The 10,497-nt window shown below is 49.3% G+C and overlaps 2 protein-coding genes across 2 annotated transcripts in view; one reads left to right on the top strand and one right to left on the bottom strand.

Annotated features, from left to right (window-relative positions):
- Window positions 1-10,497, bottom strand: part of PHB2 (prohibitin 2) — a 241,086-nt gene that overhangs the window by 27,486 nt on the left and 203,103 nt on the right. The window lies entirely within an intron of this gene.
- COPS7A (COP9 signalosome subunit 7A) lies at window positions 6,957-10,044 on the top strand. The gene is made up of 8 exons (XM_083885299.1): window positions 6,957-7,161; window positions 7,241-7,316; window positions 7,843-7,931; window positions 8,006-8,208; window positions 8,683-8,788; window positions 9,142-9,293; window positions 9,440-9,505; window positions 9,647-10,044. Exons 1-7 carry the CDS (start codon window positions 7,000-7,002, stop codon window positions 9,477-9,479), a joined length of 828 nt encoding a protein of 275 aa, XP_083741425.1. The 5' UTR covers window positions 6,957-6,999; the 3' UTR covers window positions 9,480-9,505; window positions 9,647-10,044.

The raw sequence follows: 10,497 nt of genomic DNA, 5'->3' as shown, positions 1-10,497 counted from the left end.
AAAGCAACCTGCCACTGCATCAGGGATGGATGCAGGTGACAAATGGACACACAGAAACGAGCCTGAGCACGGCAGGATGGCCAGAACAGGTCATGCCAACTTTGGACAGATATCTGAAGGGTCTGAGTCTGTTCTTCACCAGGCCTCCTGCAAGCTCCTGTGCTACTGAACCAGGCTGCTCCAAGCTTTCCCATGCCAAGATGTTTGAGTTCTGTGTGTGTATTTGTGAGCATGTTTAGGAGAGTCAACAGGTTTTTCATGTGTTTGGGAGTGATGTCGGTGTGTTTGGAGGATCAGCACGGGGATGGGGTTGTGTTAGGGTTTACTCTCACTGGGAGGTCATGGTGTGGGAGGAGGGCACTGCTCAGGATGTCACAGCCCAGGTGTGTGTGAGATGCTGCACCACCGTGTGTCACCAGGCCAAACCCCCGGCTTTTGTCCCTTTCATGTACACGGGACTTTATGTCAGAGATTATCCAGGCTCCTGTCACGCTCCAGCCTTCTCATCTCCAGCTCTCAGAGGACTTGTACAAATCATCTGTGCAAACCTTGCTCAGTGATCCCTCATGCTCTCATCCCAAGAAACCCCCTGTGCCGACATGGTGGAGCAGCACAAGTCAGCGCTCAGCTTGTCTCGCTCTCTGCTCTCCTTCTCCTGGTTTCTTACCTGGGAGTAGCAGAGGGTAGAAAGCTCTGGAAGGGGCTACATCAGGCACACAGGCTCTCTGTGACCTTTTCAAATCCTGACGAATGTGTTTAGTATAATTGGGAAGCACAAAACAGAGGAGAAATTTCAACCAGAGAAAGGTCAGCTAAAGGGTGAAAATCCAAATGACGCAAACACTGAAAATCCCCCTGAAGAGTAAGACTATAGAAGGCAGCAAATGGAGTCAGAAATATGAGAGAGGACAAGGAGCAGAATTTTGTAGGGGCCAAGGAAACCTTGGCAGATGTGCTGGGGGGAGTCAGGAAAGCCGTCAAGATGATGGGAACGGAGAGCTCAAGGGCTGATGTCACTTGTACCTCACTCTTACGTGATATAAATGGAATGGATCGTCTGGTTTCCTTTTCAAATGAAAGCTAATGTAAAATTACATGGAAATTTGAGGGGAGAGATGGAACCAGGTGTTACTGGCTGTTATTTCTGTCTGGCAGTGATCACATACAGATAATTTACACCCAGGAGTCCTGAGCCCAGGCAGGCCACTGCTGCTGGTTTTACTGTTGTTTCCTAAGGGAAGAGAGACCCATGTTGTTGCCTTGCTACCTGCAGAATCCTGTCTGTCTGTCTGTTAGTTGCCATGGATTTGACAAAATGACCAGATTCTAAAAAGTAAATAAGCTCCAACAAATTGTATGAAAACCAACAGCCTGACAGAAAAAAGAGATGCTTCCAATGCCTGTGCTAGAACAGAGCCTGTAGCCATGCTGCTGGGCAAAGCACCACAGGTGAGAGCAGTCCATTCAGCAGGCCAAAAGAATTAAGCAGAAAATGTCGGGAAATCTGTGTTATTTTAGAAACATAACAAAAAGCTATGAGCTATGTAATGTTAGAGAGTGGTGGGGGAGCCCTGTGATGTAGACTGTAGAAGAAATTGTCCCTCACAGATTTCTGGCAAGCTGTGGAAAGGGGGCCATCAAAAGTCCCCCCCCAGCTGAAGGTATGGTAGTGGAAAGTACAGAATATACAGGAAAAAAGTCCACAGAGAACCCAGTTTCCTCTGCCCTATTGCTCACCAAACAAGGGGTTAATAAGCTTTGGAATATCAGAGACATCCCAGAAGACTGGAAGAGAACTGTGCCCTGTGAATATTTGTAAAGAGCAAACAGAAGACCTGAAAAATTCTAGGCAAAGCAACAGAGCTGATATGAGATTCTCCAGTTAATGCCAATCAGCCTGGTTTGGAGGAAACTGATCTTGCTGCATAAACTTGTTTTGTTCTTGTCAGTCTTTGATGTGACTACAGGTTTGTTTGGGAAAGGTGATGGCTTAGATCTATCCAGGCTTCTGGAAGTGTTAATTTCCCAAAGCACGCTGATAAGAAAAAAAAGTGTTATGCAACATTAACAGAGCAGGAGGTTAAGTGAGCTGGTTAACTCCATTTAACGCCCTGTAAACACAAAGGAGGTCATCCCTGGAAGCCCACCATTGAGTGGCAGTGTTTCTTACGTGGATGCCCAGGAATGAGTCCCGGGTCAGGTATGACTCACCATTTTATTCAGTGCTTGGTGAGCAGATATAGTTCATTCTGACACCATTTACTGAGGGCACAAATATTGTTATAGTGTTAAAAATAATGAGGATAGGACCAAGACAGAGTGACCTGCCCCTTTCAATAAGGTGGTCATTCTCATAAAACTTCTTATAAGACTGTTGAGTGCAAATTGTACAGCCACAAACAGGAAAAAAAATGCTCCTGTCTGCAGGGAACAACTTCCAATCCCGAAAAGAAGTGCTCTGAAAGAGATGTGGGGATTGTAACAGGCAGAAAACTGAACATAGAATCAGTGGTCCAGGCTGCAGCAATGAATCTGAAGTGATCCCTATCTGTGTTAAGACAGAAGTAAGGATGGGAAGCGAGGAGACGATTAAACCTCTCTCTGTGTCTGACTAAGTCTCATGCTGGAAAACTGTACAGTGCTTTATGCTCCATATTTTAAAAATAACTTTGAATCAAAGGTGATCTGAAGGCTGGAGATCTCAGTAATTTAAAGAGGTCAACCTGTTTAATATATCAAAAAGCAGAACAAGACATGACTTGCTTGCAGTATCACTCCTTTCCTGGAGAAAAGTCTACCAAATATTCTGGCAGAGAATAACAAGAGCCAGTCACTGGAGAGTGATTAATCACAGAAACAAACTACCTAGTGAAGTGCAAGATCCTCTCTCTTCTGGAGTCTTTGAATCACAACCGGAGGCCTGTCTGGAAGACAGTTCCTGGTCTGCAAAATCCTGAGGGCTGTGAGGGCAGATCAGGAAGAATAATCACGCAGTTACCCTCAAGCAGCTGATACTGGGCTCACTTTAGGTGTAAACCCTGTGTGCATTAGGCCAGTACAAACTAAAGGGTTAAAAGCCTTCTGTATCATACTGGTATCCAAGAGAGTCGTGCCAGCCCCTTTTGTCCTTACAGTGTTTTTGTCTCAGTCTGTGTTACACACAGTTGTGAAAAATCGTCTCATGAGATGTGACTCTGCTATGTTTGGAGAAGGACTGGTGAAAAAAATATCTTCAGCGTTTTGACAAGTTATTTGGATTCTGTGGTGGTGAAGAAAGGAGCAACCTAGAATGAGCCCGTACAGCTTTAAAGTGGGACAGTGAGCACAGAGGAAAGAAAGTGGATCTATAGCACAAAGAGAATGGAGGTTTCTTTCTGTAAAGATCAGAGCGAGATCAGAAGAGAGGGATGATGCTAGGGGGTGGTTACAGCTAGGATCAGAAATCCCAAACATTCAGAAATAACAACACAGAACGTCTCCATGTCACAAGATTTATCTTAAAATTATGAAATGTTGTACAGACTTGCTTTCATCTGCACTCTTCGCCTCCTACTTTCGGCTCTTTTGGTTACATGAAAATCACATTTCACAGTTTCCCTGTGACCATAAAGATAGGTGTTTGCTTTGTGAGGAAAGCAAAAGCATGGAAGTTACTGACTCCAGGAGGCTGGAATTTAATTTCAACACCCAGCAGTCCATTCTAGGGATGAGGCCAAAGTTTTGTAAGTTGTGGGGATGTTACCCATAACTTTTGCACTTGAGGAGACAATGACCTTCTCATTTGGAAAACTCAGGATCTGAGCAATTCAAAGGACCTTCTGGTCTTTGCCCTTGATGCAGGATAAAGAAGGAGCAGACAAAAACATGGGGGCCCAGCACACAGGACATGGGAACTGGGGCCGAAGTGGAGAAGGAGACAGATAGAGCATCATGTATCTAGGATGCTCAGGCTGCCAGGCTTTATCTAACTAATAATGAAAGGCAGCAAGCGTGTCAGAGAGTGTGAGAGAAACAGATCGATAGAGAGATAAAACTGAGATGGAAGGAGCCGGCAAGGGGGTGGGGAAGAGAGTAATAAAACACTACAAATCAGCAGGGTTACGTTTGAACTTGATTTGAATGCACACTGCACTGGTGTAAGTGAAGACAGCAGGTGTGAGGCTTTGGTGAATCAGGCCTAAATACAGAAACACAGAGGAGATGGTGCCCTTGTTAATATCACCCTGTAACCTGCCTTCACAGCTCTCAGCCAGCCTTACCTGCCCTGCCTCTCCTTTCATCTGGATATATGGAGAAGCCCAAATATTGCTGGCTCTGAGAATACGGACTGAGAGACTTTCCTGCTTCCCCGGGTCATCATGATTTTCCTGAAGAAATACCTGTTGGGTAAAATGTGTCTTGGTCCCATTTTACCTGACTCGAGCGTAGGAAATGCTCCTTATTACTTTGTTCATTGAGGACACAGGGTAGCTTCCAACAATGCCCTGAGCCACTGGGTGTGAGGCACTTTCCTAGGAGAGCTCAGTGACTGTTCCCACACTCAGTTACCAATGGAAGATGATCACAGAAGTTACTTTGCTCACAGAAGTTTCTTTGCTCAGCTTCACATTTTTAAGGCAAAGGAGACATCTCAAAGCTAAGATCATCAGAGCACTTAAATGAAAATGTGCCCTACAAGAGCAGGACTGAGGGTTTGGGTGCCTTCCCCTTTCAGGGCACATGTTTGCTTCTCTGGCCCAGCACTCAGAGCTGTTTTGCTTCTTATGCCTGGAATTAGTTTTAAGTGATGTCCACCTATCTTCGTGGCACGATCATTAATGTTTGAAGTTCAGTTTGTCTCACTGACCATCACTGTCCACACTGTTCCCTCCTTCTGTCAGTAGCCTCAGTGAGGAGACCAAACATGAAAGGAGCCTTAGGGACTGAAAAGGATGACTCTGAGAAGGAGTAGTGACAATCCATACAGCTGTACAACTGAGCTTGGGAGACAACGATCCAACTCCCCAAGGCAGCCACGGGTTGTATTTTCTAGCTTTGAAATTGTGTTTGAAGCAGAATCGTACCCCAAAGGAGCCTTCTCCATGAGTCAGCCACAGCAGCTGTGTGACAAGAACTAGAGTCAAAGCAAGAGAAGAGAGTTGTTGATACTGGCAAGTAAAACCTTAACAAACGTAGACTTTACCCAGATGAAGATTTCAAGATGTTACACTTATTTCAAGATGCTATGCTTACAGAAGTCTGGCTAAGCACAAGCCAGCTGCCTTTAATATGTACTAAACTGATCCAGATGAAGACCAAATCTCTTGCTGACAATCACGTGCTGGAGTGCAAACTTGCCCTGATAGCTCTACCATTTCACCATGCTAAAACCACGTTACCTGCATAGACTGTATCGGGCTCCCATCAATTTGTTGCCTCTTTTTCTTTCATGGAAAATCATTGTGGATCTCTGAAGGAGCCAGCCATGAGGAAATTTGTGATGCACTGGAAATTCTTGGCCAAATAAGCTTAATATTGCTTATTGAAATGCACACTCACTGCACTCCTCCCAGTCCCCCTCACAACTCACCTCTGCCTACCATGTGATTTATACAAGATGAGAAGAGCTCTGAACGTTTGGAGTTTTTTTTCCCCCAAATGACCCCCACATTTTATTCTCTCTCACCTGGCACAGGGAACCGTGCCCTCAACAATGACCGCATTGCTGTAACTCATACACCCACCAAGAGATACTTAAGGTGCACTAAAAACATTTCTATCCTTGTGGAGCATTTAAACTATCTTTTTATGGCCATACCCTGCCTGCATCAGGGATGCATTTCTTGACAAGTGCGATGGTTAATGATTCAGCAGATAGTAAAGTCATTTTTTTGGTAAAAATTAATGCAGTAGAGGAGGGGAGGCATGCAGGGATTTAAGAAATGCACAGCTTAAATACATAAGTACGGTGCTTTGCAACATAAGATTCTTTACATTTACATATCCCCAAAACACTGCTCAAAATAGTGAGATCTTAATGGTGTGAAAGCAAAAAATGAGAGCGATGTGTGGGCACACACAAGGTATGCACCTCTTTTAATTCTGGCGTGGTGCTTATAGAATAGATCATTGAGATGTGAAAAACACCATGCTATGTAGTAGTGCATCTGCTTTCTCACCAGTTATTTCAGCATTAATCAGAGTCACAGAATGGTTTGGGTTGGAGGGGACCTTAAAAATCATCTTGTTCCACACCCCTGCTGGAGGCAGGGAGGTTTGCTATTAGACCACATTGCTCAGAGCTCCATCAATCCCGGCCTTGAACATTTCCAGGTGTATGGATGAAGAGCAGATACTCAGCAGACTGGCAAGACCCATAAATACCTGGATATTCATCTGGCATCGATTGCCTTGTGCAAAACACATCTCACTGTGGCCGAACAGCTTGGGGGGGAGTTTAACAGAGGATGGGCGATCAAAGATAAGAGCACAGTGAGCAGACGCTGCTGGTGAGCAGGGCGGGGCACAAAAAAGTGCAGGATGGAGTTGAGGGCCGGCTGGTGCCTGTGAGCAGCAGGGCAAGGCTGGGGACCAGCGGGTGGCCGCTCTCAGCCGGGCTGGCCCGGGGACGTGAACGCTGCCGCCGCAGGGTGACAAGGGCGGCCTGAGACGGCCTGGGATGGCCGGGGATGACCGGGGGTGGCCGGGGATGGCCGGGAATGCCCGGGGATGCGGCGGTTGGAAGGAACGGCCACAGGACGGACGAGGCGCCGCCGCGGCCGGTAGAGCTCAGCCCCGCCAGCGGGGGGCGCCCTGGCGGCGGGACTGCGCCGCCGCGCGGCGCCCGCTCTGGCCAATGGGGAAGCGGCGGGGGCGGGACGAGCCGCCGGCTCCGCCAATGGGCGGCGGGTGCGCGTCACACGCGGAAGCGGCCGCCGTGCGCCGGCGGTGTCGGGCGGGTGCGCGGGGCCGGGGCCGCGGGGGGCGAGCGAGCGCGGCCGGGCCGGGCCGGGCCCCGCCATGGCGGCCGAGGGGAAGGTGACGGGGCAGAGCCAGGAGCAGTTCCTGCTGCTGGCCAAGGCGGCCCGCGGCGCCGCGCTCGCCAGCCTGATCCACCAGGTGCTGGAGGCCCCGGGCATCTACGTGTTCGGGGAGCTGCTGGACATGCCCGCCGTCCGCGAGGTGAGACCCGCCCGGCCCCGCGGCCCTGCCCGGCCCTGCCCGCGGCCCGGCGGCGCCGCCTGACCCTGTGTCCCCGCAGCTGGCCGACAGCGAGTTCTCTCCCGTGTTCCGCCTCCTCACCATCTTCGCCTACGGCACCTACGCGGACTACCTGGGTGAGGCGGGGCGCGGGGCGGGGGTCCCGGGCCCCCCGGGCCGGTGTGGGGATCCCGCGGGGCGGGAAAGGCGTCCGAGAGGCGGGGGCAGAGCGCCTCCCTCCCCCGACACCCCCCGGGCAGGCAGGGCTGAGCCCCCGGGCCCACACACGCCTGGCTGTGCTCTGGGCCCCAGGCTGGCGGGGTACCTGGTTGTAATTGACTATTTGCCACCCGCCAAAGAGCATCCTGAAAAGACGTTTTTGAAGGGCTAGGGAAAAGACTTAGGTATCCATTGGGATGTGCAGACCTGCATAAATAACGCTTAGGACAGCCAGAAAGGCTGAGCTGAGGGTGGCGGGAAGAAAGGCTGCTCAGAAAAGGTCTTTTGAGCTGAGAATTGATGGGGATGGCTTGGCAAGACGAAGCACCTCTTGGGGGATTGGTGTGCAGACGTTTTAAGAGACGGGTGTGGTACAGATGCTTCTGTGCAGAGCTGGGAAATGAGGCATAAATTCTAATATCCCATTCTTTCCCCTGACAACAGCTGAAGCAGCAAACCTCCCTCCCTTGACAGAGGCCCAGAAGAACAAATTGAGGCACCTGTCAGTCGTCACTCTGGCTGCTAAGATCAAGGTAGTGGCCCTGTTTTTCCTGACTTCTCCTCCCGCTGGGATTACCTCGTGCTAGTTACCATCATGTTCCCACAGTGCATCCCCTACTCAGTGCTGTTGGAGCAGTTACAGCTGAAGAACGTGCGGCAGTTGGAGGACCTGGTGATTGAGGCTGTGTATGCAGATGTGCTGAGGGGGAGCTTGGATCAACGGAACCAGCGCCTGGAGGTGGATTACAGCATTGGGAGGGACATCCGGAGGGAGGAGCTTAGCACCATCACCCGCACATTGCAGGAGTGGTGAGGAGAAAGCCCCCAGTACTAACACCCAAAAAATGTTGCAGGAGTGGCTGGTGGCTTCCCTGGATCCTTTGTATGTCACTAAGGGTGGGTGGTGTTGGGAGGTGACCTACTTGATCCCCGTTCCCTTTCTCCAATGGAAAGTAATTTTCCAAAAATAATTTCCCAAATTCCCCAGTTTGTGTCTAGAGGGGTGATGGGGATGCAGCAGGCTTTGGACAGCACTGGCTGCTGGCAGGAGGCTTCCTGAGTGTTTATCTGTTGTCCTTAACCCAGCATGGCTTTGTTACCTGTCCCTCTCCCAGACAGTAACATAATTCCCTGTGTTACTACATTGGATTCCTGCCCCTGTATCTTCTCTGCCTGTCACCTCCCAGCGTTCTTGGCCTCCGGAGTTGAACTCTGCTGTCTTTCCTGTTTCTCTCTATGCTGTGCCAGTTCCCTGGCCTGTTGAGTTGTGGGTCTCCTCTGCAGGTGCCAGGGCTGCGAGGTTGTCCTGTCGGGCATCGAGGAGCAGGTCAGCCGCGCCAACCAGCACAAGGAGCAGCAGCTGGCCCTGAAGCAGCAGATCGAGAGCGAGGTCAGTGGGTGCAGTAGGGAGCAGCCACTGCCCCTTGCCTTAAAACAACTAGAACCAGTACCCTGTGGTTATTACAGTCTTTGCTGAAGTGAGGCATTGCCTTTTCCCTAGGCCAGACCCCCCAGGGAGTTGTGTCTGAAGAAGAGTCCTAAATCAGCTTAATACTCCTCTGCAGTGCAGGGGCCTGGACAGATGTTGGCTCTTTTGCTTGATGTGAGCTTGCAGCTCTTAGCTCGAGGGCTTCCTTTAGAAACAGATTTAAAAAAAACCCCAAAGGGAAAGTAAAAAAACCCATAGCCAGAAAACCCCCAGCTTTGGGAAGCCCATTAGTTTTTGCTTTGCTGCTATTGCAGGTGGCAAACCTGAAGAAGACAATTAAAGTGACAACAGCAGCCGCTGCAGCAGCCACATCCCAAGACCCAGAGCAGCACCTCACGGAGCTCAGAGAGCCAGCCCCTGGCACCAACCAGCGCCAGGCGAGCAAGAAAACCTCCAAAGCTAAAGGGTGAGCAGTGTGGGCAGACAGAGTGTGTGTATGTGTGGGAACATCAGTGCACTTTTCTCTGTGCACTTAGGAAGGAAGTGAGATGTGAGCCTGAGTGTCCTCTTTAAACTTTTATTTTTCTTTTTTCCCCCACCCTGTGTCCACAGGCTCCGGGGCAGCGCGAAGATTTGGTCTAAATCAAACTAGCTGGATCTCCCTTCACAACTGGGAGGGTGAGAGGAAGAGATTTGGGGGATGGAGGGGTAGCAGGGGTCCCAAGTGTGATGCTTCTAAGCTCTTCTCTGAGATACATCTTGCCAACTAACTCTCCTGCATGTTTGTTCTCTTTCCTTTCTTCTTTACCGACGTTTCAGGCAGCGTCTCCCTCCTTTTCATCACAGCATTTCACACTCTGAGCTTCAGGTTGTACGCGTTGCTCTTTCCCCAACTGCTCAAGCCCCCGTCGCCACGGCCACGTGTTTCTCTCTTTCTCTCTCCCTGTCTTTTGACAGGTCAATTTCAGGAGCCATAAAGGTGTGAGAGTCACCTTGGCACCCCCAGGGCATCACAGAAGCTTGGAAAGAGGGTGCTGGTGCTCAGCAGTCTTTTTGGCTCTATGAGACCCCTGGCATACTTTGCTCCAGGACACAGTCTTTGATTGTTTAATCTTTGTTTTGGTAGGTGGGAGGGTAGTTTTTGAAGGGATTCTTTTAGAAAATATAAAAATATATTATAAATATATATAAAACAATAAAAAATATAGATCTATGGACATATCTGTACAAACCTGTGCTCGTGTGGGTGGCATCTCTTTGCCTTGTATGCTGATTCTGGAGGTTCCAAAATAAGGTGTGATATTAAGAGCTTCTGTCCCATTTTGGGGTGGAAAAACCTCAAAATACTAGGTTCCTTTTTCAAAGGTAGTGCCACAGTATCTCTGTTGGATGAGAGTCCATACAACAGAAGTTAATCATAAATCTTACTTAAAGTGTTTCTTGTGTGGTTGATTTGCCTCTAGACCCTTCAAAAGGTGATTGTCAGGTAGTCTCAGAGGAAGGTGCAGAGACTGAGGAAAAAGTCCTTATTTGTGTTAATACTTTGTGTCCTGTGATCCTGGACAGAATGGAAAGTGATGTGGGGACTTGCCTGACAGGTGAAGGTAACAGGGTCAATGCCCACATGCATGAGTTCTCACAGGATAGATGCTGCACAAGCTGTTCTTGGG

This window comes from Zosterops lateralis, assembly GCF_965231275.1.
Source record: "Zosterops lateralis genome assembly, chromosome: 2".
Taxonomy (NCBI): Eukaryota; Metazoa; Chordata; class Aves; order Passeriformes; family Zosteropidae; genus Zosterops; species Zosterops lateralis.
Note: the sequence above shows the minus strand (reverse complement) of the source record. Positions and strands in the feature narration are given on the sequence as shown.

Excerpts from the sequence above, each read along its gene's own strand:
- COPS7A (XM_083885299.1), top strand. The coding sequence starts at position 7,000 with ATGGCGGCCGAGGGGAAGGTGACGGGGCAGAGCCAGGAGCAGTTCCTG. Across the intron at positions 7,162-7,240 it reads ACATGCCCGCCGTCCGCGAG|CTGGCCGACAGCGAGTTCTC; the intron begins GTGAGACCCGCC and ends GTGTCCCCGCAG. Across the intron at positions 9,294-9,439 it reads AAAACCTCCAAAGCTAAAGG|GCTCCGGGGCAGCGCGAAGA; the intron begins GTGAGCAGTGTG and ends CTGTGTCCACAG.